Source organism: Anopheles cruzii, chromosome 3, assembly GCF_943734635.1.
Source record: "Anopheles cruzii chromosome 3, idAnoCruzAS_RS32_06, whole genome shotgun sequence".
NCBI classification, from domain to species: domain Eukaryota; kingdom Metazoa; phylum Arthropoda; class Insecta; order Diptera; family Culicidae; genus Anopheles; species Anopheles cruzii.
The window spans coordinates 73,415,882-73,443,399 of record NC_069145.1 but is presented as its reverse complement, the minus strand read 5'-3'; the positions used below and the strand labels follow the sequence as shown (position 1 = coordinate 73,443,399).

The 27,518-nt window shown below is 54.7% G+C and overlaps 6 protein-coding genes across 7 annotated transcripts; 4 read left to right on the top strand and 2 right to left on the bottom strand.

Annotated features, from left to right (window-relative positions):
• The first annotated feature begins 2,935 nt into the window (after nucleotides 1-2,935).
• Nucleotides 2,936-11,370, top strand: LOC128273616 (collagen alpha-1(IV) chain). Its single transcript, XM_053011622.1, has 6 exons — nucleotides 2,936-3,051; nucleotides 4,697-4,748; nucleotides 4,872-5,804; nucleotides 5,870-6,366; nucleotides 7,415-10,988; nucleotides 11,079-11,370. The coding sequence occupies exons 1-6, from the start codon at nucleotides 3,032-3,034 to the stop codon at nucleotides 11,331-11,333; spliced, it is 5,331 nt and encodes a 1,776-aa protein (XP_052867582.1). The 5' UTR covers nucleotides 2,936-3,031; the 3' UTR covers nucleotides 11,334-11,370.
• A 1,424-nt stretch (nucleotides 11,371-12,794) lies between these two features.
• Nucleotides 12,795-13,975, top strand: LOC128269668 (probable palmitoyltransferase ZDHHC24). The gene is made up of 2 exons (XM_053007051.1): nucleotides 12,795-12,823; nucleotides 12,894-13,975. Exon 2 carries the CDS (start codon nucleotides 12,901-12,903, stop codon nucleotides 13,771-13,773), a length of 873 nt encoding a protein of 290 aa, XP_052863011.1. The 5' UTR covers nucleotides 12,795-12,823; nucleotides 12,894-12,900; the 3' UTR covers nucleotides 13,774-13,975.
• A 9-nt stretch (nucleotides 13,976-13,984) lies between these two features.
• LOC128269667 (uncharacterized) lies at nucleotides 13,985-17,147 on the bottom strand. The gene is made up of 2 exons (XM_053007050.1): nucleotides 15,203-17,147; nucleotides 13,985-14,639 (listed from the first exon to the last, which is right to left on the bottom strand). The coding sequence occupies exons 1-2, from the start codon at nucleotides 16,718-16,720 to the stop codon at nucleotides 14,115-14,117; spliced, it is 2,043 nt and encodes a 680-aa protein (XP_052863010.1). The 5' UTR covers nucleotides 16,721-17,147; the 3' UTR covers nucleotides 13,985-14,114.
• Nucleotides 17,148-21,755: 4,608 nt separating this feature from the next.
• On the top strand, nucleotides 21,756-22,719 carry LOC128272081 (glutathione S-transferase 1-like). The gene is made up of 2 exons (XM_053009813.1): nucleotides 21,756-22,010; nucleotides 22,096-22,719. Exons 1-2 carry the CDS (start codon nucleotides 21,867-21,869, stop codon nucleotides 22,618-22,620), a joined length of 669 nt encoding a protein of 222 aa, XP_052865773.1. The 5' UTR covers nucleotides 21,756-21,866; the 3' UTR covers nucleotides 22,621-22,719.
• On the bottom strand, nucleotides 22,097-23,632 carry LOC128272080 (glutathione S-transferase 1-like). Of its 2 annotated transcripts, none has more exons than XM_053009811.1 (3): nucleotides 23,430-23,632; nucleotides 23,155-23,355; nucleotides 22,097-23,086 (listed from the first exon to the last, which is right to left on the bottom strand). In XM_053009811.1, exons 1-3 carry the CDS (start codon nucleotides 23,571-23,573, stop codon nucleotides 22,760-22,762), a joined length of 672 nt encoding a protein of 223 aa, XP_052865771.1. In that variant the 5' UTR covers nucleotides 23,574-23,632; the 3' UTR covers nucleotides 22,097-22,759. The 2 variants fall into 2 exon arrangements, with proteins under 2 accessions (XP_052865771.1, XP_052865772.1); XM_053009812.1 differs by having other exon boundaries at nucleotides 23,466-23,632.
• A 969-nt stretch (nucleotides 23,633-24,601) lies between these two features.
• On the top strand, nucleotides 24,602-25,768 carry LOC128272082 (glutathione S-transferase 1-like). Its single transcript, XM_053009814.1, has 3 exons — nucleotides 24,602-24,825; nucleotides 24,893-25,093; nucleotides 25,163-25,768. The coding sequence occupies exons 1-3, from the start codon at nucleotides 24,682-24,684 to the stop codon at nucleotides 25,481-25,483; spliced, it is 666 nt and encodes a 221-aa protein (XP_052865774.1). The 5' UTR covers nucleotides 24,602-24,681; the 3' UTR covers nucleotides 25,484-25,768.
• The last annotated feature ends 1,750 nt before the right edge of the window (nucleotides 25,769-27,518 follow it).

The window sequence follows — 27,518 nt, the reverse complement described above, 5'->3', positions numbered from 1 at the left end:
AGGCCCAGCTCGGCCACTTCCCATCGCAGGGAACCGTTTCCCCGTTTGATAAGCAGCCCGTTCGGCGGGCTCAAAGCTGAACCGACTCGCGAGAAGTCAACGATGCTGAGTCTTGACCGTAGAGAGAGGGACTGTGTCCGAGACAGACCGATCGACCGACCGTGCGATGTCCGTTGCTATGCCGCCCAGACTGGGCGAGGATGTAACGTGTCTGAAGTCGCAAAACTGCGATTATTTCACTTATGGAATGGCGTAAACGTATGGAATGGCTCTGCTAAAGCTTATCTCGTTCCTCTCGCAGTTTAAGACAAAATAAAACAAATTCCTAGGCTTTGGTTTAGAAAAATCGGTTACGGCTATTGGAAGTAGCTCTCAAGTGGAGCAAGAAAATAAAGTAAATCACAATAAACAGCAGAATAGTTCGCTATGTAAAGGCTGTTCGATGAAATACATCAAATTTAAAATATGTTCATTAAATTGAATTAAATAACAACTATAAATGCCTCACTCAACTACAAGTGGCAAGTAATTCAAAACAAAACACAGAAATCGAAGAATTGATAAATGAGAAATGGCAAAACGAATAATAGAAACGCTACACCGATTATGGTTAATTAAACGAAACTCAACGAACTTTTCAAGTAAAGTACCAATGCAAGAACACTCTTCGGAAACTAAAACTAAACATGCTCATGGCGCAACATACCGCAGCCATCGAAGGAGTCAAGATCTGAAGCAGAAGTACGGTCAGCACGGCCAGCCAAAGCCCTGCCGAAGTGGGTCGGAGAACACCGGAGACTTTTCTTCGCGCCCTGCTGCCCCGGGCTGGATCCCCCGGGAGCGAGTGGTCCGCGGGCCGGACCATACTGTTTCCGGTGGCCCGCACTCGCGTTGCGTTACGATCACGTCCGATCAGCAGCGCCGGAAACGGCACCGCGGAATACACATGCACTCGGCCCCACCTCTGGCTCGCACTGGTTCGAATGTCCTTCGAGTGTCCGAAGGATACACAACCGCGTGACACACACACACACTTTAAACTGGCACTTGTTCGCCGGAAAATGTCGGATGTAGCACTTAGCGATTCGCTGGTGAGACCATTCCGGACGAGACCAACTTCCGAGCTTCGATCTCGAGTCTCTCGTGGTGTCGATGCGAGATGCGCAGCACGCGGTCGCACTCCGATCGAATGTTCTGAACGTTCGAATCGCTACTAACCCGGCCCCGGTCACGATCCGGCCGTCTTGGTCGGCCCGATCGGCTTCGGGTCCTGTCGTCGGCCACCGCACGCTATCCGCCGCCCCGGCCCGGGCGTCCTTTGGCCACCGAACGGCCGGAAGATCAGTGCACGATCGCGACCCGAACCGCCGTCGGGTGACCGATCTTGGCTCCGGGCACGCTCGAGAGCTCCAGAAAATAGCCGACGAGCGGCGAACAGTCAGTACACCGTGAACGATCGGAAGCGCCGGATCAGTAGAGCTAGGTCTGCGCTGCCACAGCTCAGACTCCAGACCCCCCGCCCCGACCTGTGGAGTGGCCCTTGGCCCACAGTTTCCAACGCAGTACGCACCGACACCGACAGTTGAACCCCGGAGTTTACTTTATTCAGATTCAGAGTCCGCGAAGGCGCCTGGCCGGTCGCGGAACGGAAACTGAGCAAGTTTTCCGTGAAGTTCCAAAGGAGAAGTTGAGAAGGAGTGCGCCTCGTGACGACCGTGATTTGCGAGTGCTTCCATAGGTGACACGATCACGAACCGGTGCTATATCGTTGTGCCCGCGTGTGTCCTAATCAAACCGTGGCGAAGTTGTGTGCCCGTGAACCGTCGGCTTCTGCAAGATTTTTGGATGAAGAAAATTGAAGGGGTTTGGAGCTCTTTCTTCGTTCAAAACGCTTCATAAACTAGAACGTGACAAAAGTTTTGAAACAACGGTCCAAGAATGGGTCATTTTAATTAAAAACAACGAATGAAGAGTGTTCTTCTGTAGATTCATTATAGAGTTGACTTCCCTTTGATTGAGCACTGTTCTTCCTGATCCATCTAATTCTTCGTTAACTAAAATTGAAGCAGTACCACAGGGTCGCAGTTTTTCTCTCTTTAAATTTTAACATTAATTTTAATAGACAATTAGAAAACACAAAAAGTTTTAAACATGTGTTCGTTTAATGAAGCGTACGACAACGAATCGAATTAGTTGAATGTGTTCGCTCAACGGTTTCTTGGATGAGTTAGCAAAGAGATCGAAGAGTCGAAGAGATGAGCGGTGGCCTACTCTTCACCGATGCGAGCTGGATTTAGTACCTGTTAAACAAATTAGTACACGAGCGAGCGATATAAAATATGTCGTGATCTGCAGTAAATCAGTTCGTTAATATGCCGTTTTTTCTGAGTTTCCCATAAATTGATCTGTGTGTTGCTCGTTCGAGACGTGTGTTGTGTGTGATCCGCAAACTTCACCGCTGTGCCCGAATGAGTCCGATGTGTTAGTTAGAGTCCCTTAGAAAACGGATGAAATAGAATGTAGCCGAGCAGAAGGCTGCCGCCTGAGAAATGCTGATCCGATTTTTCCCCTTTTTCCCCCAGTGCGAACACTATTGAAGTGCGCCATTTTCGCGCCAGTTTTCTCGAGCAAGAAAACGTATCGCTGAAAGTAGTGAGCAGAACCACCGTCGTCGTTGTCGGCCGCGGAAAGCCTTGTGATATGGATGATTCGTGACTCGGTGGGGGCTAGTGTGTCGAACCAAGTTCCGCAAGTTCCGGCGCCGATTCGATTCCGTTTCCGGAAAACATCACCCACATCCAACCGTGATCGTGTGATAAGTGTGAGCAGAGAAGTGTTAGCAGAGATTCTGGGTTTTATTTTGTGGTTCCCGCGTTCCGGTGAAGGACGAACGGAGAGTCCCAGAACCGATCTCTCCGATCGACCGATCCCCCGTGCCATCTGCAGCCAAGCTGGCTAATACTCGCTGCTAGTCGCCGCCGTGCCGTCAGCCCTTACCGACTGTGGGGCTGTATAAAGGGCCACCATCACGATGGGGACCCGAACAAAATGGTAAGCAATTTTAGAGTCCCCGACGAGACGAGACCGCGGAGTCGAAGTCCGAGTCCCGACTCCGGGTTGGTTGCTAGCCAGAATGAAATGTACTCCGTCGGACGGTCGGATTACGCTGAATGTGTGAAAGTCGTCGGAACGGCGTATACTGCACCGGTAGCTATAGGGTTACCACGATCGCCGCCGCACGGAGACCACGGGGACCATCGTGTTTTGGGCCATCCGGATTTTCGCGCGAAAACGGTGGGAACAACGCAAGTTCATTTGCTTCAATCCATGAACTCACAAAAAAAAATCATCCCCCGAAGCTTCTATGTAGTTCCTTTTTATCGGAAGGACTGCGAAAAGATCGCATCATACTTTACGGACTCAATATAATATTCATTCGCCAATGACAAAAATTACCACAAATTACGATAAACGCTGGCCACGCTTCATTCCGCAGATCAATGTCCGTGCTGTCAGTGCCCGTAACGAGTCAATTACGGCAATGGTGTCATTAATTTCCCTGCCACGGAACAAGAAATAAGTGACCGCGGCGCCAGTCGAAATCGCACCGCATTCGCACGCGTGACACACGGCGAACAGGGTTTCCCTTTTTGGGAGCGATCGAGCATTTACATTGTACGTACTTTCTCCAAAGAACCGTAATGCAGTTTGAATCGGATGGAACGGAACAGCATAAATGGTAGCATAAGAATTTTTAGTGCATTGTTCGCCCTCTTCTTTCGCCTTTAGTGGGGATCAGCTCGTTCCCTACTGTGGCCAGATGTTTACCTTCCACCGAACGATCGTTAGCGAGACTTAGGTTTTGGTCCGATGTCCGTCCGTCCGATGTGGACCGAATCTTATGTTGCCAACCGAGCAGTGGGTTTACGAGGGTCGTAAATAATGTCACGATCGTTTGCGCAGGGAACGAAATGGTCCAGTCTGATTGATGACTGTGGGCAACGTGTGGTCTGTGAGGGAGAAACGCCATACACCATCACGTTACTGCTAAAAAGCGAAGTACTTTTGTTTTCATTTAGAGAAAGTGACGAAATAAGCGGAAACTTGATAAATGCTTCTATCAACATCATGGTGATCTGGTAACGGATGGGCCATCAGATTATGTTTTGTGTCTCAATTCGCGTGGAGTCGCGTGGCCTCGGTCAGGTGGAACACTCACAGCCAGCCAGGAGCCGACGAAATAACCAAATCACGGAAGGAGACTTCCAAACACGGTCGTTGAACTGGCCCTTTCGGACGTAGTTTTTATCGAATTCTGCAATCCCTCTGGTCTTTGGTCCGGGTCGCATCTGGAGCAAACGGAAGACGGCGTATCGCTCGCCACTTCCTCCCTGGCACAGAGCGAGCGAACCGCAAGTGCCCAGAGAGAATGCCCAGTCGTTGCGTCACATCCCGACGACGACGACGACGAAAGGCTATCAGGAAGGCACCCCTAGGAACCGATAAGACCCCAAAGGCGCACAGTCCTCTGGCCGGCCGGCCGGCTGCGATAGCATGGCGAATGGCGGACGAGCTCATGAATGAGCTCACCATCGCCATCGCTGATGTTAGCCGAAAGAGGAACGGTTTCTACTACTTAACAACCCCTCGGCCTTGCTCTGACTGACCACTTTCGGTTTCCACATTCCCGTTCCAGGTTAATCACTACCTCGATACTGATAGTGTGGTACGCACATCTGACACACGCGGTAAGTCGCTGAGTCGCTGAGTTTGCTGAGCGGATCCTTCGAATCTCCATTCATCTGTCGGCTCTCTCTCTCTCTCTCTCTCTCTCTCTCTCTCTCTCTCTCTCACTCACTCTCTCTCTCTAGCAATTCTGGACGGACCTATCGAGTGGTGGCGTTGGACTGTTTAAGCGCGCCGAAGCCGACTACCCGCGACAGCCGCAGCCAAACGTCGACCCGAGCTACAGCATTCTGGACACGGCCAGCGCACCGCAGGGTCCCCCGGCCAAGAACTGCACCGCCGGCGGGTGCTGCCTGCCGAAGTGCTTCGCCGAGAAGGGCAACCGCGGCATGCCGGGTCCGATGGGCCTGAAGGGCGCGAAGGGTGTCCGCGGATTCCCCGGCTCGGAGGGGCTGCCGGGCGAGAAGGGCACCAAGGGCGAGTCGGGCCCGATGGGTCTGCTGGGGCCGAAGGGTGACCGGGGTCGGGACGGGCTGCCCGGTTACCCCGGCATCCCCGGCACCAACGGCGTCCCTGGAGTGCCCGGTGCTCCCGGCCTGTCGGGGCGCGACGGATGCAACGGAACGGACGGGCTACCCGGACTGTCCGGCCTGGCGGGATCGCCCGGGCCCCGCGGATACGCCGGAATACCGGGAACGAAGGGCGACAAGGGTGAGCCGGCGCGGCAACCGGAAAACTACAACAAAGGCCAGAAGGGTGAGCCGGGCCTGGAGGGCCTGGACGGACTGCCCGGGCCGGCCGGAGAAGTAGGAGAGCGGGGGTTCCCCGGAACGCCCGGCGACAAAGGCATGATGGGGCTGGGCGGCGGTAAGGGTGAGCGCGGCGACAAGGGCGAGTGCATCAAGGGCGCCAAGGGTGAGAAGGGCTCCAAAGGCGAGGAGGTGTACCCTGTGAGCGGAACGACGACCACGACCGGGCCGAAGGGTGAACGGGGCGACCGCGGCGAAGCCGGCGAGCCGGGGCAGCCCGGTGAGAAGGGGCAGGCGGGCGACCGCGGTCTCATCGGTGACCGGGGCCACAAGGGCGAGAAAGGACTGTCGGGACCGCCCGGTCTGCGGGTAAGTACGCGCGCCTCGAAGGCACCACTTGCCCCTTTCCCGCTTGACTCCACGTTTGCTTGCAGGGCCGTGACGGAAACTTCGGACCAGTCGGATTGCCGGGCCAGAAGGGTGACCGCGGATCGGAGGGCCTGCACGGACTGAAGGGAAACGCCGGCCCGAAGGGTGACTCCGGCCGGGATGGAGTGCCCGGGATGCCGGGTATTGCCGGACCGCCCGGTGCCCCCGGTGGAGGCGAAGGACGACCCGGTGCTCCTGGGCCGAAGGGCCCACGCGGCTACGAAGGGCCACCGGGCCCGAAAGGGATGGACGGATTCCACGGCGAAATCGGCGAACGCGGCCAGATGGGCCCGAAGGGTGGCCAGGGTGTTCCGGGGCGCCCCGGACCGGAAGGCTACCCGGGCGAGAAGGGCGAAAAGGGAGAACCAGGATCGATCGGCATGCCCGGCGCGCAAGGTGTCCGCGGTTACCAGGGTCAGCCGGGACCGGAAGGTCCACGCGGAGAACCGGGAGCACCAGGATTCGGCGTCGCTGGAGGAAAGGGTAACGCCGGTATGCCCGGGTAAGTGCAGCGGGGAATCGGGGTGGGGATTGCTCTTACCGCTCCCAAGAGTTCAGTTTAACAAATGGTGAATAGGAACTTATCAAGCAACGCGCATCAGGCTGTGAGACGGATTGCATACTTTCTGGCGTTTATTTTATTTTCTTTGACATCACGGGCAAAGCTTTGTTTTTTTGCGAAAAATCGTTTCATTTCTCGTGCTTTGCTTCTTCGAATTCGGCATAATTCTTCGTCTAAGGGTTCTGCGATTGTTCAATATCTTCCAAACCAATATCCAATTTTCGAGGACCTTAAAATCCAGGTGTTTTTTTAGATGAATTCATCGTTCATCGCAGGGATTATGGAGCCTTGATTTCTCGTCATGCATTTCTCCCAAAAATTTATAAATGACTAACTGTTCCCGGCGCGCGTCGCTGCGCTTCATTTCACAGTATTTGCCATTTTCGAAATGCTCTTGTGACATGGTGCATTGCCCTGAGGAAGGAGAATGTTTTTCTTCTTCAAACCGGGTCTTTTTTCACAGATTTTCTCTTTCAGTTGGTCTAAAATGTTACAAAAATAATCAAAATTTATTGTTTTATCAATTTGCAAGTAGTGCAGTGCATCCGCTAGCAAAATTCCATTCGTATCCCACAAAACTGATGCTAACAACCAACACTGATGCCCCAACTGTTTAGTATAGTCAACGAAAGAAAACTTCCGGAAACTCACACAGTAGTAGCAGTCTTATTTATTTACAATATATTTTACGGATTGGAGTATCATAACAATTAGTTATCTGTCGGTATAGATTAGCTTTTCCCCATTGACGAGAGTAATGCATCTAATTTGTCCGGATACGGTAACGCATGTGGCGGTGGGAGAAGATTGAAGCAGAAGCAGCTGATGGTGAATATCTTCGGTCTAAATTTCTACATTTTTTGTTACTAGACTTATTTACAGTTAAGCTATTCAAACAGTTGCGAAACTTAAACATACCCTACATGCACGATTTTCCGGAGACCATTAATCTTAAAGTCGTCATCGGCTTCCACTTCCTCCATTGCAGGTTCCCCGGCGTCAAGGGCCAGAAGGGTGAGCGCGGATTCAAGGGCGTGGTGGGCACACCGGGCGACGCCAAGGAAGGACGACCGGGGGCACCCGGGTTGCAGGGGCGCGACGGCGAGAAGGGCGAACCGGGCCGGCCGGGCATTCCGGGCGCGAAGGGCGACCGGGGCGGGAAGGGCGAGCTGGGTGGCCGCTGCACGGACTGCCGGCCGGGTCTGAAGGGCGACAAGGGCGAGCGGGGGTACGCGGGCGAACCGGGCCGAGCGGGGAAACCGGGTGAACCGGGCGAACGCGGCTTCCCGGGGACACCGGGCGAGGACGGCAGGATGGGATTGCCGGGCGAACGGGGCCATAAGGGTGAGGCGGGACTGATTGGACCACCGGGATCGCCGGGTGAGCGGGGCCGTGACGCCATCATCACCGCGGACCAGGTACAGTCGCTGAAGGGCGAAAAGGGCGAACTGGGGCCACGAGGCCTCGAGGGGCTGAAGGGCGAGAAGGGCTTCCCGGGGCGCATCGGACTGGAGGGCAAGATGGGACTGCGCGGACCGAAAGGTGAGCATGGGCGGCCGGGCGAGGCAGGAATTGACGGGGCGCCCGGTGCCCCCGGCAAGGACGGGACGCCCGGGCGCCACGGGCAGACGATCAAGGGCGAACCGGGGCTGAAGGGCAACGTGGGCTACTCGGGCGAGAAGGGCGACAAGGGCTGGTCGGGACTGAAGGGTGAGCCGGGCAAGTGTGCGGACATTCCGCCCAACCTGGAGAAGGCCATCCGGGGGCCGCAAGGAGCGCAGGGTGAGAAGGGTGCTCCGGGGATCCAGGGCATTCGCGGAGACAAGGGTGATCTGGGTGAGCAGGGCCGGACGGGGATGCCGGGTAATGCGGGCCCACCCGGGGCACCGGGGCCGGTTGGTCCGCGTGGGTTGACCGGTCAACGGGGCGAGAAGGGTAATTCGGGACCGACGGGACCACCGGGAGCGCCGGGACGCGACGGATTGTCGGGGGCACCGGGGCTGGTCGGGGCGAAGGGTGGCAAGGGTGATCCGGGCCTGTCGATGGTGGGGCCCCCCGGCCCGAAGGGTAACTCTGGTCTGCGCGGTCCGAAAGGGGACCGAGGCGGTGCGGGCGACCGGGGCGAGGCGGGAATGCCCGGTTCGGTCGGGTACCCGGGCGAGAAGGGTGACCAGGGCCTCTCGGGACCGCCCGGCTATCCGGGCGAGGTCGGTCCGAAGGGTGAGTCGGGTCCGAAGGGCCCCGCGGGCCACCCGGGCGCCCCCGGCATCCCCGGCATGGACGGTGTGAAGGGCCTGTCGGGGCTGAAGGGTGACGTGGGGGCACCGGGCGTGATCGGATTGCCGGGCCAGAAGGGCGACTCGGGCCAGGCCGGCAACGATGGGCTGAAGGGCTTCCAGGGACGCAAGGGCATGATGGGGGCGCCCGGGTACCCGGGGGCCCGAGGGCCGCAGGGTGCCAAGGGCGAGATGGGTGAGAAAGGCGACCGGGGCGAGATCGGACTGAAGGGGCTGCAGGGCGTATCGGGACCACCCGGTCTTATGGGCCCGAAGGGCGACAAAGGGCTGGGCGGGCTGCCGGGACCGGCGTGTCTCGCGGGGCAGCAAGGCGACAAGGGCGACAAGGGCTTCTCGGGGCTGCCAGGCATGCCGGGCGAACCGGGGGCCGCATCGGAGAAGGGCCAGAAGGGCGAGTTCGGGTCGCCGGGGCTGCGCGGTAACGATGGCCTTCCCGGCCTGGAGGGTCCGGCCGGGCCGAAGGGCGACCCGGGCGTGTCGGGTTACGGGCGGCCTGGACCGCAGGGCGAGAAGGGTGACCTCGGAATGCAGGGTATGGACGGGTTGGCGGGCACGAACGGCGTGAAGGGTGACATGGGCGTACCCGGGTTCCCGGGCATCAAGGGCGACAAGGGCACGACGGGACTGCCAGGCATTCCGGGGGCCCCCTGCATGGACGGGCTGCCGGGGGCCGAGGGTCCGATGGGGCCACGCGGCTACGATGGCGAGAAGGGCTTCAAGGGCGAACCGGGGCGACTGGGAGAGCGGGGTGACCGGGGCGAAAAGGGTGACACAGGACTCAGTGGCCCCGTAGGGCTGATGGGCCTGAAGGGAGACCGCGGCGTGCCGGGCGAACCGGGACTGTCGGCGACGGCGGATGCGATCAAGGGCGACAAGGGCGAGCCTGGCTTCCCGGGGCCGTTCGGGCGCCCGGGCAAGGTCGGTCTCCCGGGGGCACCGGGTGAAGTGGGCGCCAAAGGAGAGACAGGGCTGCAGGGTCTGCCCGGGTTCCCCGGACCCCCCGGCCTGAACGGGCTCGCCGGCCAGAAGGGCGACATGGGTCCGATGGGTGACAAGGGCGACACCTGCCCGGTGGTGAAGGGCGAAAAGGGGTTGCCGGGTCGGCCGGGCAAAACAGGACGCGACGGGCCACCCGGATTGGCAGGTGAAAAGGGCGACAAGGGGTTGGGTGGGCTGCCGGGACCGATGGGTCCACCCGGTCCACCGGGGCCGCTCGGGCGCCAGGGTGAGAAGGGCGACCGAGGGGATACGGGGCTGGTAGGGCGCGCCGGTAAGGACGGCTTCCCGGGGCCACCGGGCCAGCGGGGCCTTCCGGGGCCGCAGGGTGAAAAGGGTGACCAAGGGCCACCCGGGTTCCTCGGCCCGAAGGGCGAGCGGGGCGAGCGAGGACGCGACGGCATCAACGGGCTGAACGGGCCGCAGGGCTCGAAGGGTGACCGTGGGGCGCCCGGCCTCGAGGGGGTGGCCGGACTGGTTGGGATGGTGGGAGAAAAGGGTGAACGGGGCCTGCGCGGCCTGTCCGGGCTGGACGGTGCTCCGGGCGAGAAGGGTCAAAAGGGCGAAATGCCCCCGCTGCCCCCGCAGCGGAAGGGTCCGCCCGGCCCACCCGGGTACGATGGGCCGAAGGGTGACAAGGGCGCCCCGGGACTGGCGGGCCCGCCGGGTATTCCGGGGGCGCCGGGAGCCCCGGGCGAGATCGGGCTGCGAGGCTTCGAGGGAGCGCGCGGTCTGCAGGGACTCCGCGGGGACGTGGGGCCCGAGGGTCGAGCCGGGCGCGATGGAGCACCGGGCTTCCCGGGATCGAAGGGCGAGGCGGGCCGGGACTGCGACGCGGCCCCCTACTACACCGGCATCCTGCTTGTGCGCCACAGCCAGTCGGAGGAGATCCCGCAGTGCGAGGCGGGCCACCTGAAGCTGTGGGACGGGTACTCGCTCCTGTACGTCGACGGCAACGATTACCCGCACAACCAGGACCTCGGCTCGGCCGGGTCCTGCGTGCGCAAGTTCTCCACCCTGCCGATCCTCGTGTGCGGCCAGAACAACGTGTGCAACTACGCATCGCGCAACGACCGCACCTTCTGGCTGTCCACCTCTGCGCCGATCCCGATGATGCCGGTCACGGAGAACGACATGCGGCCGTACATCTCCCGCTGCACCGTCTGCGAGGCGCCCACCAACGTGATCGCCGTCCACAGCCAGGCGCTCCACATCCCCGACTGCCCCAACGGCTGGGAGGGCCTGTGGATCGGCTACAGCTTCCTCATGGTAAGTTCCCCGGCCAGAAGAACGGATCGGAAGGAGGTCCTGTGAGACGCCAATCCGTGACGCTTGTTCTCGATCCTTCTTCTCCTACAGCACACGGCCGTCGGGCACGGGGGCGGTGGCCAGTCGCTGTCCGGACCCGGCTCCTGCCTGGAGGACTTCCGCGCCACCCCGTTCATCGAGTGCAACGGGGGCAAGGGCCACTGTCACTACTACGAAACGCAGACCTCCTTCTGGCTGGTGTCGCTCGAGGACCACCAGCAGTTCCAGCGCCCGGAGCAGCAAACCCTGAAGGCCGGAAACCTGCTCTCGCGCGTCTCCCGCTGCCAAGTGTGCATCCGCCGCTAGTGGGGGCGGGTTGCGGGTTCACGGGGTGATGGGTTGGGAGGGCTGGCTGGGTCCGAGGGAGGGCTCGCGGGTTTCCGTCGTTTCCGGTACGGGAACGACTCCACTTGATACTGCCTTACCCGGTTCGGTTTCGGTTCCGGTTCCGCCCTTTGGTTACGTTTACCTATTACACGTTAGAGGGACACACTCATCGAACGTCATCGAACACACACCAAAGTACCAAAAAGAGAGAGAAAGAGATAGAGAGAAAAGAAAAGAAACAAAGGTTGCAGGCAAAGTCAAGCGAAACCACTCAAAACAACGTCGTCGATACTTACGCGTCGTACGCACAAACAGGGTAGAAACGGAGCGAGACAGAGAGAGAAGTAGGATAAAGCCATCATAACAGGCAATTCGGCAGTTCCCTAAAACATAGCTTCCCTGCATCGCTTTCAATTCCTGCTCAATAAGTAATGACCACGGTTGCATTTCAAACTAGAAGGAAGCGTAGCGAGCCTGTCAAACATTACCAAAAAACCCGCGAAGAAGAACCGCCGGTGAGGCCCGTTCAGGGTTCCACTACTAACTCAACGCAAAATTCCTTATTAGATACCGTGTGCGGTACCGAATCGAAAGAGCGAACCAATAGTTTGTTTTTAATTTGTATGTTTTCGTGTGTAGTTATGCAATTAATGATAGTTACTAGATGTACGTTAACCTGCGTCCCAGTTTCGAGTAGCGCGTGTAAAAACGACAGCGAACGAAAACTAACCATTCTCACCATTCAGCTTCGGATCAGCTAACGGCGACGACGTTTTTGAGTGTTCTCTGCCCCATGTTTTGTGATTCCTTTTAGATAGAACCAAGCCTCAGCAACCAAGCAAGCCACCCGCAAACGAATAACAAACAAACAAACGAACAAAAAAACTGCCAAACCGGCCTTTGGAACACCGGCGCTGCCGTTTTTTAGCGTAGGGATGTAGTGGTGTCTCACGAGGGACGGAGGAGTAGCGAACCACAAACAGTGCCATTTCCGAGGAGTGCGACCAGAATTTACCAGAACGCAAACGGAGCAATTAATAAAACTTACCTTTTTAACTGTTTGCAAACTAACGCCGCTGCAACCGAAACGCGCCGTGCCGTTCGCTTTAATGTTTAAATGCGCCAATATTGTAACGTGTAACTGAAACCGAGTTGAAAGGTGAAAAATAAACGTCTTACCAAACACCCAAACACGTGTCGTCTCCCAAAGGTGCTGTCGATAATTCTCTTCTGCTCGAGGATCACGGGGAGTGTTTCGCGCCAAAAAGACGCGCTCATGAGTCAATTGCAACTTGCACCGAAACGTGTTGCATGCAACCGTTTGAACTCTTGGATCCGCGCACTCTAAACGCACTCGTTCGTTCGATTTGTGGTGGTCCGAAAAACCAAAACAAAGCGCACACTGACAGTTCTCTGTTTTGCTCTGCGGTGCGCGCAAACGAGCCCTGTTTTGTCGTCGGGAGAGCAAAGTAAGCCGCGATATGTGAAGTACTCGTTGCGTTGTGACTCATTGTGACCCCGGTTATGATTCCATTCCAGCTCTGGCATGAAACTACGGAAACGGTTCCTACCTCGCACGCTGCAGGATGTGGTGGCGACCACCTTCATGGCGGGCATTATACCGATCACGTTCTGGTTCGAGGTGTACGTCGTGATACCGGGCATCCACGGCGAGGGCTCGTGGTACAACTGGGCACACTTTGTGCCGGCCGTTGGCCTACTGTTCAACGTGACCGCCCACCTGCTGGCCACGATGCTTTGTGATACTAGCTGCTCGACGGAACTGATAGCGGTGCCCGTGGGAGCGACCAGCACAAACGGCGGCGGCGGCGGCTTGGGCTCAAAGTCGTGGCACCTTTGTGCGACGTGCGAATTTATTGCGCCACCCCGCTCCTGGCACTGCACGGTGTGTCGGACGTGCATCCTCAAACGGGACCATCACTGCGTGTTCACCGGGTGCTGCATCGGGCACCGGAACCACCGATACTTTATCCTCTTCGTACTGTACCTGTTTGTTTCGACCGCGTACGCCAGTGTCCTGAACAACTACTTTATCTGGTTCGTGCGGGGCGACGAGTTTCGCAACTGGACCTCGCTGGCGAAGATCATTTTCCCGCTCGCCATGCTCGTGATCGACACTTCGACCAAGCAGTACTATCTGGTGATCTATCTGATCAACATGGTCGGTGTGCTGTTTACCGGCGTACTGATGATCTACCACGGGCGGCTCATCCTGACCGGGGCGGTCGTCCACGAACGAAAAGCGCCCGAGTACGACCTGGGACGGTGGGCAAACCTGCGGATGGTGCTCGGCGCCCGATGGTACCTGGCGTGGCTGTCCCCGTTCGTGCGCAGCGACCTGCCGCACAATGGTGTCAACTGGGAAACGCTACAGAAGCAAACGCTTAAGAGCAAGTGAAGCCGAACCGCACTCGATAGAAGCGCAAAACACTGTCCAGTACCAAAGCCCTAGCGTACGCTATAGCGTACGCACTCTTTGTGGCCACTTTTTGAACTTCTTACCTAGAGCATGTACAAGCGAGCAATACACTGTTGTTTGATAAAACAATCTTTATTATCGAATGGTGCCGATTTGCGTTTTTGAATATACATATATTCCACGTGGGGCCAACACTGCTTGACTAGCGTTATGAAGGAAATCTGTAATGCTGTTCCGAAATGTGCCCTCCCGAGGGCACCGCAACAAATGGCACCCGATTCCGAGTCAAAGTGCTTCCAGCCGTGGTGTGGCGGCCGACGCTAGAACACCATCTCCTCTTCCGTGTTCGATATCATACTGGCCGCCCGATTGGCGCGCTGCAACTGTAGCAGCTCCCGTATGAGAGCTGCCTTTTCCCGCTCCAGCAGGGACAGTTTTTCGTTCTTCTGGTTAACCTCCTCGACCAGTTGGTGGTTTTGCTGCTTGAGGTGGTTCACCACTTCCGCTCCAGGCTGGTGAGCGTGGTGGTGATGGTGATGATGCTGCTGCTGCTGCGTGGCCGACGGTAACGGTTGGTAACTGGCCGCGGATGGTGGCGGAGGCACAGCCGGTGGTACTGCCGCCGGGGACGCTTGCGCCTGGGTACGACGCTGGTGCGACGGATGATGGTGGAGCTGGTACGGTGATCCGTGGGCCCCCGGCAAGGGTCGCAGTGCCAGGTTCATGTGCATCGGAAACCCACCACGCTCCCAGCTTTCGGCCAGCATCATTAGGTGCCGGTTCACCTCCAGCACGCGGGCTCGCTGCAGGTCCAGCCGTTCCTGCTGTGTTTCGGTCCATGTTTCCTGCAATCAGAACCGAACGGTAACATTATTTGGTAAGATCAATAAACATTTTTAGTAGTTAATAGTGGAAGACATCGATTTGCCTAATCCTGAAGATTTTTAGAGGCCACGTGTCTAACACCGCTCATTAAAGCCAATTGTTCAACGTTTTGTGTGTCGGGCGTTGTTTGGGCGAATGTATTACGTTTCCGGATGTCAATAATTATTCTGGGCCAAAAAGCATATTATCCCATTGCCGTGCGTCTCTCGTGTTGACCAGTGGCCCCAAGCCCCATCGACCCCGGTATCGATCAGTGTGTCAGTCCCCAGCATAACCCAGCATAACCAGAAGATTTCAGATCGTTTTACGCTACCTTTACGATGACACTTATTCTAATCCTCGATAGCCCGGGGGTTGAGCAATGAGCAGCCCATAAGCCCGTGGCGGTTCCAGGGTATGGATGTTAGGAGCGGTTGTTTAAAATAAACGGCGCCAATTGGTTGGTTGTTAACATCGATTTAACGTTCGGCTAATGATCCCCTTGATCCTACGGGCCGCGGGCACACAATGTCCCACAACTCACCATGTGCGAACCGGGACGACCGAGATACCGGATCTTCTCCTGTACCGTGGCCAGCTGCTTCAGGTACCAGTCGCGCGTCTGCTCGATCGCCGTCAGGCCCTGCACCAGAATGTCCTTCTCCTGTTCGATCTGCTTCAGGCGCTTGAGCATGTTGTAGTCCACGCCGTTCTGCAGCGTGTGGCGTCTCGGCTCACGGCGCCGGCCACCGCCGCCGCCTGCGGACCCACCAGCGGCGGTCTTCTTCGGATACATCGCACCAGGCAGAACGCCGGAGCGTGCCAGGGATCCGTCGAGCTGATTGATCGACTGCAACGATGGCGATGAGGTCGACAGATCCGTTTGGCCATCGGCAGACCCGCGCCCGGTCGCCGTTAGCGAGCGCAGTCCGTGACCCTTCTCCACCGGGCCGCCTCCCTGCTTCTCGTTCGCTTCCCCCATCAGCAGCGACATTTGCCAGTTCTGCAGTGCGTTCCGGATTTCCGCCTTATCGATGCCCGAACCAGGCGTGACATGATTATGGTGTTGGTGGTGTGGCTGCTGCTGCTGCTGCTGTTGCTGTTGCTTCTGCTGGGCACGCTCGAGGTTCAGCGAAACGCGCGGTGGCTTCGGTGGCCCATACGCTCCGGGCAGTATGATCGGCGGAGGCTCGAGATCATCGTCCGGGCTGAGCAGCTGCGGCATACTGAGCGTCTTCTGGGCCGGCATCGCATTGTTGGGCCGCACCGTCGCCGTATTGAGCCCCGTGGCCACCCCCGAGGTATTGCCGGAACTCCACGGTGGTCCGAGGGAAACCTTCGGCAGTCCTAGACCGTGCCCGTGGCCCGCCCCGCCTGCACCGTCCAGATCGAGTAGCGGTGCCGATGGGGGTCGCGACGAAAGCGACAGTTTCCCCAGCGTGGCGGCCATCGACGGTTTCCCGTCGGCCGGCGACGACACGGCAGAGTGTGGTGGCGAAAGCGACGGTGAGGGTACGGCGGTAGGAACTCCGGGCAGGGGCTGATTGCGGACCAGGCACATCTTGAGGCCGCCGCAGAAGCGCTCGAACGAAAGCAACCCGTTCGGGGGCGTCACCTTGCGCAGACTATCAATTACGCCGCTAGGCATCCCCTTCGAGCCGTCGTCCAGCCAGCGGTCCTCGATGTCGGCCAGCCGCACCAAACCAGTTTTCCGGTCGTCCATAATGTCGAACAGTGTGCGCATCGCGGCCACGAACGCTTTCGGCAGACCGTCGAGATGTTGGTGCTGGTGATGCTGGCTGCCTCGGCGATGGCTGTCCTGCGGCTGCCCAAACACGGCCATCGCAGGATGTTGTGGCTGTGCCAATTGCTGCTGCTGCTGATGCTGGGATTGCTGGTGGTTGGGCAACATTTGCAGCTGCTGTCCACCGGCGGCTGCGTCGCGTGGCAGGTGACGATGCACCTGGGCGGTCGCCATACCGGTTACTACTGGAGGGACGGCCCAGGTACCGTGGTTCAGCGACAGTATGTTCTTTCGATTGCGATTCGAGAGCGGGTCCATGGTGCACTTTCCTCCCCACACTAGATGTTTTTTTCTTCCCTTCTGGGAGATCACTAACCTCTGCTGGAGGATCACTCACTTCATTACTTTCTTGACAGCACCACGCGAAGCCAACTCTTCAACATCCAGGACGAGAACGTGACACATGACGTCGTGACTACTTTTAGTAACCCAGTTAGCACCATCCACTTGAATCCATCGGCAACGCACCGAACCACGTTTTGTGGACTCTCACAGGCGACGGTGATCGTGACAGACGATCGCGCGCTGCGTTGTTTACCTTTGATTCACCTTTCGCGGGCCACGGCCTCGGGCACTCCTGTTTTGCCCCCCTTAGCACTTGTGTGTGTGTGTTTGATCGTTTCTTTTAGTCTCCTCCTTCAAATCCTGATTCGCATCCGGCGCGCGCGCGCTCGCGAAACGAAGATCACAGCGATTGTTGGAACTTTCTTTCTCTGTCGCCTCCTGCTCCTGCGGTTCGCTCTCTTCTCATTCTCTCGCTCTCTCTCTCTCTCTCTCTCTTGCACACTGTCCGCTAGATCGCCGTCGGGCGTCGGTTCCTTTCGGCACCGGAGGTTGAATTCGATCGCCACCGAAGAAGGCGAAGAAGGATGCAGCGTCTGTTCGATGAAATCATCTCGTTCTCGATTTGGCCGACAATTAAAACTGTGACACGCGGCTTCACAACGCGCTACACTCCAAAATGGAATTCACGAGCCAGACCCGGGAGCCCTTTAAGCGTCACGTAACACAGCACACCGCCGCGGCAAATGACGATCGCGGGTTAAAACGCAACTAGCGCCGCCGGAGTCACGCGGACGAATGAGATCTCTGACCCTCTCTCTCGCGGTGGCGGCGGTGGACCAACTTTCAGTTTTCTGTCCGCTGGAAGCGTTCCAAAACCCCGTTCTCGGCGACACACACGCTCACACACCAATGACCAACACCGAGTGACCGCGAGCGGCGCGCGACGAACCTTCGAAAACCCGTTGTCCGGGTGACCAGACCACCCCAAGAGAGCGAGAGAGTAAACGTGGGCACGAGGACTTTTAGGTGTGCGTACTTACCGAACTGATCGCTACAGTGCCAGACGAAAAGGGTCATCGTTCGGTAATCCTATTGTGGGAGATTAATCGGCCAAAGAAGATCAACGAGAGACAATGACCAATCGAGGTGGAACGAAAGCGTGTGACAGAATTGGGGACAACATAACGAGAGAATTGGATAACCGCACATTAATCATAACTAACTGCTTGATCCTGTTTCCAGTTAATCAATGTTTAGCAATGATGTATGCGAAGGATGTTGCGACATCAGGAAACCACAACGTGACACGTGATCTGCCAGCCGTTTCTTTATCCCCGACTGTACCGAGCACGTCTCGTCCACCACGGTCTAGATCCGCGAAGCCCACAGATTGACCGCAACAACAGCAAAACAACGGTCCGAGGCCATAAAACTGAGCCAAAGGCCACGGCTATCCGCGTGCCAGCCGGCCGTGTATAAGGCTTAGGTCAACTCACGGAACGATGACCACCGCCCCAGCCCAAGCTGGCCCCGCAACCGTTCCAATCAGTGCCGTTTGTTTTCATTTGAAATTCACCCACCACCCCACGGATGTGTCGTGTTGGGGGATTAAAGACGACAAAAGAAAAAAAGAACAATCGTCATAAAACAAACAGAGTTAACATACAGGGGGCGGCCAGTGGCCCTCGGGCTCCCAGAACGCGCATAGGGCATGGCGGGGCGGCACACGTTGCGTAAGGGTTTCGCGTTTTGTTTAACCGATTGTTCTCGTCGCCCGTCGCACGTCGCACGATCCCATTTTGCGTTTGTTTTGCGGCATTCTCTTTCTTTATTTGCCTCGTGGCTCACGTGAGCGGCGGCACCAATCTGGCGCGAACGTGAATTAATGCTTCCGAAACCACATACCACCGCCAGGTACTGGCTCGGCGTGACACAGTTCCATTCGCACTCGGGTCAAGCCCGCGGCTTTTGGACATTTTGGTTGTATTTTCAAATAGTAGTCGCTACCTTATATTGCTCTGAAGCAGCTGGAGGTGGTTTTAATTTTACCATCATTTGTCAACAGATTCTATAATTCTTTATTCAATTGAATGCTACTAAGTAAACAGATCATTCGAGTGTTTTAAGCTTATTTCTATGTAGTGCAGGGATTGTGAAGGAATTGTGAGGACCTTGCAGAACCAACAGCAGAGACCGACTGTAGCAAATCCGATCGCTCCGGGACAGGGCTGATCGGTGCAGTGCCGCACCGTTGAATGGTGGTTGATGCTGCTGCTGCTGCGGTTTCAGCTTATCTCGACGGTTACGCAGCTACGCTACCACCATTATGCTGTTGCAATCAAGTGACCCGAGAAAAACAAGACATAACGACTACGGATCGGACTCTTTATGCCGTGTGGATATCGGATGGCCACCACCGTGCTTAAGCACGGCGCGGGCCCGTCAAGCCATTACGTTTTATCTGCCAACCACTTTAGCTCTCAAGTTCGCGGCGGATGCTGAAGGATCCATGATCTTTATACGTATGCGCTCGTGTTTGCGTGTGTGTGTCTGTGAGAGAGAGAAAGAGAGGGATAGCTTTATGCTTACGCCAAGCCTTTTTGATTTACGAACGGCACTTTGCCGCACACTACGATTGGGTGTTTGGAGCGGTTTTTCTTTTCCCCGATGCTCCAGACGCGGCACCGCGATGCATCATTCGTTGGCCCGTTCGTTGGTCGGGCAGAACTGGTTTCTTATGTTGGCAACCTATGTTGTGTCGAAAGGGTAGGAAAGAATGACTTACGGACAGACGGGGGGAACAACAAACCACGGACGGGACAGCACGAGGCACGTGGACTTTTAGAATTTTGCATGCCAATTTGCTGTGCATGGCCGCGTACCCCGAGAAACAGGCGATAGTAACACCGGCAAACAATCGCAACCACAGGAGAAGACTCTTTTTTTTAATTTCGCGCGTTTTTGCGTCGACGTAACAAAAGCAGAAATATTCTTTTAAGGTGGTTAGATTGTTTTATATTCGCAAATTATGTAACGCTTTCCGCCATCGCTCTCGCACGGCGGGGATCCATATTTAAATACCCACACGTAGATCGTCCAACAAATTAATGGCTATGATGCTGAAGAATCTAAACAAAAATAGCAGCTCCGCTAGGCATATAATGAAAAAACTCCCCGGCATAAATGCGGGTTACAATGCTTTATGGTGCAAATGACCGCTGCTCCGCGAACCGAATTTGCTCCCAAAACCCTTGTTTCGCGTCCGATGCTGGGCCGCACAGTAATGTTGCTTCTCATCAACTCATTCACATCGGGGCATGTTGGGCCAAACAAAAAGCCAAATTCATTCACGGTGGGAGAAAAAACAGCGTAACGTAACCGATGGAGCTTTCTATGGAACGCTCGGAACGTTTCCACTAACGACTAAATCGCCTCAATCGCAGAAATGGGCTGGTAAATGGGTTGGTAAGCCGCCGGAGCCGGAGCACTGGCGACGATTCCCATTGAAGGCGATCACCTGCGATCGGGGACGGCTGAGCGTTGGAACTCACGTCAGCCCACGGCAGTTTTGGTGTCCCCAAAAATCCCCAAAACCCCACGCATTCTGCCCGGGAGCCGGATTCGGCACACCAACATGTGATGACGGCAGAAAGAGGTGCCATGAAGCGTGTCGCCAGTCGTCGGCCGATCTAGCGGTCAAATCAAAACAGCGACAACGACGAAATAAAGTGTGCGGGCGTGACGCCAATGGAACCTGGGTGTCCGTCTGCTCATCTAACCGATCGGTGGATTTCTCACGGTAAATCGCCGCCGCTTTTGCGACGCTACCGTGGCCCCATGAGAATGAAAGCGAATGAAATTAAATGGTAAATCGCCATTGTTGTCTCCCTTTTGGCGATGAAAAGTGTGTCAGAGCGGAATTGCGAGCTTGCCCCGGGAGGGGAACCGAAACGGAAGCGGAAGGTGCATTCCACGCAACGAAGTGGAAAATGCCGCACCACTTCACATCCGGTGGTGACGCTGCTTCCGTGACCGCGAAGCCTTTCGCTGCGCTGGTCGGTGTATTGCGCCAAAACAGTATCCAAAAAGGCCATTCGGTCGTTTGGTGATGATCATTCGGCGGATGCCATTGGATGTGCAGCCGTTACGGTTCGTTCGGTTTGCGTTTTGATTGTCGTTAAGTTATTGGACAGGGCGAGCCATTTTTGGATAAGCATTTAGCCTGTTGTTTGTGCAATTGTTCGTAATGGACAACTCCCAGCTGATCCCACCGAAAGCACCAAATCGCGCTCCTTAGCCTACAGAGAGAAACCTCCACCCCGTAAGCATTTAATCGTGACTTTAACAACTATTGTTTTTTGTAGACTTCCCAGGCCAACGAAAATCTAATTCCAAAATCGCTTTTTCGGCGATAAAACCTTCGCCAGGAAAAGTGTATCAAAATAATGATCTACACTAATGAGGTTGCCCAATAACCCTACGCAATGACATTTAGCTGATAGCGATAACTGAATTACAGCTAAAACAGGCGCCTTTTCAATCAGAAGGCTCAAGACTTTCGTGTACACCTAATACATGCATCATTTTATCAATCCCATTGTGGATAAACACATGTTTCTGCGAACCAGATTTTAACAATAACAAATGTGTGGTAACAAACCCTTCAATATTGCTCAAAAGTTTGTATTTCTTGGACTTTAAAATAAATAAAAAATTCTAATCATGTCTCGATTCACATTCACGTTGATATTTTATTTACCGATTTAAAAAAACATCCTCTTGGCAAAAAAATATTTTCTTTTTACTTTAATACGTACATTTTTCGTACAAAAAACCATTTCAACCCTTCCATTGGCAAACCCCTCGGCGGCGGCATTGTGGCCATCGAAGCCGCGAGCCGCCGTTACCAACACGCACGCGGCAACCGGTTTCGTGGAAGTGTTTGTTGGCCCGCGATATCGATTGATCGCCGCTCGAAAACACTCATACGGCCATCAAGAATGCGACTTAAAATACATCTCCGACGCGTAGCCGCGAGATGCGCGTCAAAATCGCTAAGCGCAAATAGTCTTTCTCCGACGGCGACGGGACAAGGTAGACGCGAAATCCGAACGAAGCGATGGCCCCGATTAAGTTGTACACCACGCGCCGTACGCCGGCCGGCCGGTCTGTTGAGCTGACGGCGAAGCTGTTGGGGCTGGAGCTGGATATCCAATACATGGATCTGGTGAAGAAGGAGCACATGACACCGGAATACCTCAAGGTACGGCGTTGAACAACGTTTGGTATCCGGTATCCGGATAGCCCGGTATGGTATACTGTATCCAGTTATTCGGTTATCGTTCTAGATGAATCCCCTGCACACGGTACCCACGATCAACGATAACGGGGTAGCGCTGTTCGACAGCCACGCGATCATCGTCTACCTGGTCTCGAAGTACGCCAAGGATGACGGACTCTACCCGAAGGACCTGGTCCAGCAGGCGCACGTCAATGCAATGCTCCATTTCGAGTCCGGTGTGCTTTTTGCCCGTTTACGCTGGATTCTGGAACCGGTCTTCTACTGGGGCCAGACGGAGGTACCGAAGGAAAAGCTCGATTCGATTCAGAAGGCTTACGAGCTACTCGAAGGTTCTCTGGCTTCCGGTGGTACGGACTATCTGGTAGGCAGCACCATAACACTGGCCGACGTCAGTGTTTCAACGTCCCTCTGTACGCTGAACGCACTGTTCCCGGTCGATGCCAGCAAGTACCCGTCGGTGGTGGCTTACCTGGCACGGCTCGAGAAAAACCTCCCGAACTACAAGGACATAAATACCGACCGTGCCAACGAGGCACTACAACTGTACAACCAGAAAGTGGGCAAGGCATAAGCAAAATGGTGATGGTGGCCGATTTGTATTTACGTTTTATTGAACGGCCGTCTGGACGGCGCAGCGAATAAAACCGACAGAAGCATTTGCATAAACCGACAGGGAAACGTATTTTGTTGTTCGCGCCGGCGATCGGCGATCATAAATACTGCGCCGCGTTGGCTTCCTTTTTCCCCAGCACGAACTGTGCCAACTCGGTGGCACCGGTACCGTTCGTCTCCTCGTAGTACGGTAGCTCCTTCATGCGCGAGATCCATCGAGTGATTTTGGGGAACTTTTCCTCCTCCAGCGGCACGACACCTACCAGTGAGGAGATGCTGGAGATGCAGCTAAAGTCGGCGATAGTCAAGCCGCTACCGACCAGATAGTCATCCACGAGGGTGTCTTCCAGCAAACGGTACGCCTTCCGGATGTGTTCCACGCGGTCTGAGTGGAAGTATGATTTGCCCGAGTAGATCACTGGTTCCTGTGAAGCGAGCGAAGCGAAAGTATTGCAGGGCAACTTGATGGGGCCACTTTGGGGCCGCTACTGACGAATAGAAAACTTAGCCGCGAAAAGATCACGCCCGAATCAAGGTGGAGGGAAGTGTGGACGCGGGCACGCTTCACAATATCGGCCGGGTAGAGCCGATCGTCCTGACCGTATTTGCAAACGAGGTAGATCATAATAGCGTGGCTGGCGATGATGATCGTGCCGCCGTCATCCAGAACCGGTATCGTGTGCTGTGGGCTAACCTAAAACGAGGTTCGGTCGGGGCCAGCATAAGTTAACAGCGAAAAAGCGGAAGAAACCACCAGATCGTCACCACCTTCAAGAACTCTTCCATCAGCTTATCACCACGCACCAGAGTCATTTCTTTCTCGATCAACTCGAGTCCGAGGGCACGGGCCGTCAGCCTCACCGCCCGACAGGGGGGACTTTTCTTATTTGTGTACAACACCAACGTAGCCATTGACTCGGCCGGATACTGACGGGAACCGAACGATCTTCTGATCTTCACTGCGATCTTAGGCGCTCCCGCACCTGCTGTGGGGGCGAATTTCCTGAGCTCCTGAGCGGATCTGTGGATAAGAAGCAAGATAACAAATTGTGGATATAGCATTTACATGCAAACCACACAGTTATCGCCTCCGTCCACCATCAGTGAGTAATGTAAAGTCATAAAAAGATGTGCACGTATCTCTCGTTGAGAAATGAACACATTTAGAGCAACATTTGACCAACAGCTCGGTATTTTTGATGTTTATTCATCTCGTTTTGGAACTAGTAGGAACATTCTGTAAACATGGACGATTAGAAATGTAGTCAAAGAGATAGCAAGTCTTGTGGTGCGGGCTTCACAGATTGAAAAAGTTGGAGAGACACTTGTGGTGGAAGGAAGCAAATGAATTTGATTACATTATGCTTTGTTGTTCTAATCTGCCGTTGCGAAAAGCACAATAAAACCAATGCAAAAACCAATGGACCCGGGCCCATTTGATAGGGCAAAATCGTTATCTGAAGCGAACGAAGATCGATGGTAACCGAGGCCAAACGTGCAAAGCGATTTTACTGTCGGACAGCCAAAACAGTTTCCCACATTGGTGTGCACGACTGCTATCGCTAAGATATACATTTTTTCGATTAAAACTAATCGTTACAAATCCAATTCTATCCTCATCATCATCAGCGACGGCGATTAGCAGTTCCCGATCAATGCTTATCGCCCAGCGCCCTGTGTGTATTTTGCGGCAAAGCCACCCATGTTTACTTATGTTTCTCGAAACATTTTTTTTGTGTGTCGTTTCGCGTATGCCGCGAGCACAAACCGGAATATCATGTTCGGTTGGGACGGGTAAAAAAAACAAAAAAAAAACTAACGAATCTTAATGTCGCGACCCACAACTACGCCCGCAGGAGATTGCTGTCCGTGCGTGGACATAAATAGAGGAATGTTGCTCGTCACGAACACTCACACGACCGGGTACGCTGCTGTCGTGGTCGGCGGTTGTCCACCTTAATCATCAGTTCGAGTCCGGTTCCGCTTCGCGACGGTTGATCTTAAGCCAGCCCACCAGAAAATGCCGAATCTAGTGCTCCACACGCTGCACCTTAGTCCACCGTGCCGAGCCGTCGAAATGACGGCCAAAGCACTGGGACTAGAGCTTGACCAGCGGACGGTGAACCTGCTAACCGGAGATCATATGAAGGCGGAGTTCTTGAAGGTAAGAGTGAGCGGATTGTGATAAGAAATTCGACAGTTGTGCTAACAATGAATTCATGATCTCATAGCTCAACCCTCAACATACGATTCCGGTGCTAGATGATGGTGGCACAATCATTCCCGAGAGCCACGCCATCATGATTTATCTGGTGACGAAGTACGCGAAAGACGATGCCCTCTACCCGAAGGATCCGGTACAGCAGGCACGTGTTAACGCGGCTCTCCACTTCGAGTCCGGGGTTCTTTTCGCTCGGATGCGCTTCATCTTAGTAAGTGTGGGGCTGTCAAGGAACTCAACCAACCACCCAGGGCTAATCGGTTCTCCTCACCCACATTAGGAGCGAATTCTTTTCGGTGGCCATTCGGACATTCCCGAGGATCGGGCTGAGTACGTTCGGAAGGCGTACGGCCTACTAGAGGACACCTTGGTCGATGCGTACGTCGCGGGCGACCACCTGACGTTGGCTGACTTCAGCTGCGTGTCTTCGGTCACTTCCATTGCGGGTGTGGTGCCGATGGAAGCGTCGCAGTACCCGAAGATTCACGCCTGGATCGACCGCTTGAAGCAGTTGCCGTACTACGAGGAAGCCAATGGCAGCGGTGCAACCGAACTGGGAAAGTTCGTTCTGTCGAAAGCGGAAGCTAACGCCAAAAAGTAAATGCTAATGGGCGCTAATAAATCGGACGTGAGCGTAATCGCAAAAATGATTCTGCGCCGATATCTGTTTCTCATTCGAAGACCGCGAGCGAACCAGTTTCGTTTTGATGCATACATTTGTACAGTACAGTTTCTACGGGAACAGTAATGTGTTAACTGTAAGGTTGATTTCCGTATGACACCATCAATTAGTGCCGGAGAAATTTGAGAACGTGTGATTGATTTATAACGAGTTTTATTTCATTCGTTTAAAATATACACAACATGTACGATAAATTTATCAAATTCCAGATTTTTTGAAAAACAATTCAATTACAAAATTTTGGTTACTTTCGTTCTAATAAAAGTAATTAAAATTCTTTGAAATTAAAAAAAATTTATGGTTAGAAGCTAATCGCCATTAGCGGAAAGATGTTAATTTGTTTAATAGCCACGTTGTCCCATTACCGGGGGGTGCAATTAATCTCCGTGCCGGTGAGGAACCGACGGTGACAGGCGGGAATATAGAAGTGTTCTCTCCTTCGTTCCACTGCACTGTTCCAATAAGCCGCGAACGGATTCGGGCTCTTTGATTGGGGTAGACTGTGGCCGCAGCGACACTACATTGCTTTTAGTGAGTCAATTGCCGTTTAGCGCTAGCAGAGCGTTGAAGTGAACATGGAACAAGGACCGACACCACGTTAGCGTCCCAGTGCCGATGCCGAATATTAAGCTGTACCCGGTCAAGCTAAGTCCACCGGCAAGATTCCGTGCGACGTCCGCTTGCTAGGACTGACATTGTCAGGGCGAACCCGGTTATGTAACTGATGACGCTGCCGAAAAAACCGTACGTGTACCGGAGCACCAGGAAAGATTGGAATTCGGACGTAAAGACCACGGCCACACCGAGATGGTGTGGCACACGATCGAGTTTCGACTTCTCGACTACATCATTTATTATTATTACTTATTATTACTTTTTACGCTATTAAACAATTTCAGATCATAAGCTCAGGTGCAGGCGTTTAAACTGCCCGATGGTCGATCAGTTGGTGGAGTACCAGGGGGGGACAAGATACTGACAGGTACTGACGGAATCTCATTTGGCAAGGTTTCTGTCATAGGGTTGTACATGGTTAAATTATGTATCGGCAGCACCACCAATTTGCACAGAATATCCTCCAAGGGATACTGTGTTCGCGAGTCCAGAGTGCTGGTGTTGTCGTAAGACTTGAACACATTCAGTTCCTTGGGTAGGGGATCGTTTGCATCAGTAATTATATTGAAATCTACCGATTGGGAGACTAGGGGAACCGCTGTTACCAAGAAGGGGGCAACAGAGGCGAATAGGAACTTCACTACGCGAGGAGATTCATCGGGCTGTTTGGATTTAACAAGAAACCAACAGTCAGCAGGACTGTCGGTTGTTAGAGAGAACCCTTCACGAAGTGACACCCTAAGATAGGTGCCATGTTGGTTGGCGTTTGGGTTGCTAACAGAGGGATACGGGGGAGTATTGGTCTTTTTTTCCAATGCAACTTCGTGAACGAGCAGTGTGCTGGCAACCTGTTCAATCGTCGGTTTTTGCCGATCCACAGTGTTGCGAAGGGATGCCCGCGCACTGTCGAATGGTGTTGATGCATTTTCGCCCAAAGGGCCAAACCTTTTCACCTCGTCCACAAGATGGGTGAGGCAGTGGAATTTATAACTGATTGTTTTGAATTTAATTTTGTACAAATTTAGAAACCGTACAAAAAACTTATCGGCAAACTCCCAATTAGGCTTATAATAATTGGAGCTTAAAAGGCAAACGCCCCAATGCAAAACCATGTAAATGTCAAAGAGATCTTGGGGCAAAATATGTTTCAAAATCACTATTCCCATGTATTTTAGGAGATTACCAAAATGAGGGCGGTCCCATTGGTTCATACTTTTTGTCAGTGGCGGGAAGTACCGCGGAGAGCACTCGCACGGTAATGTAACTCCCTGTAACAAGGTAGAGCCGAACCGTAGAGTCTGCGGCAGCATTGCTGGTGTTTCACTGCCGTTGCCGTGCA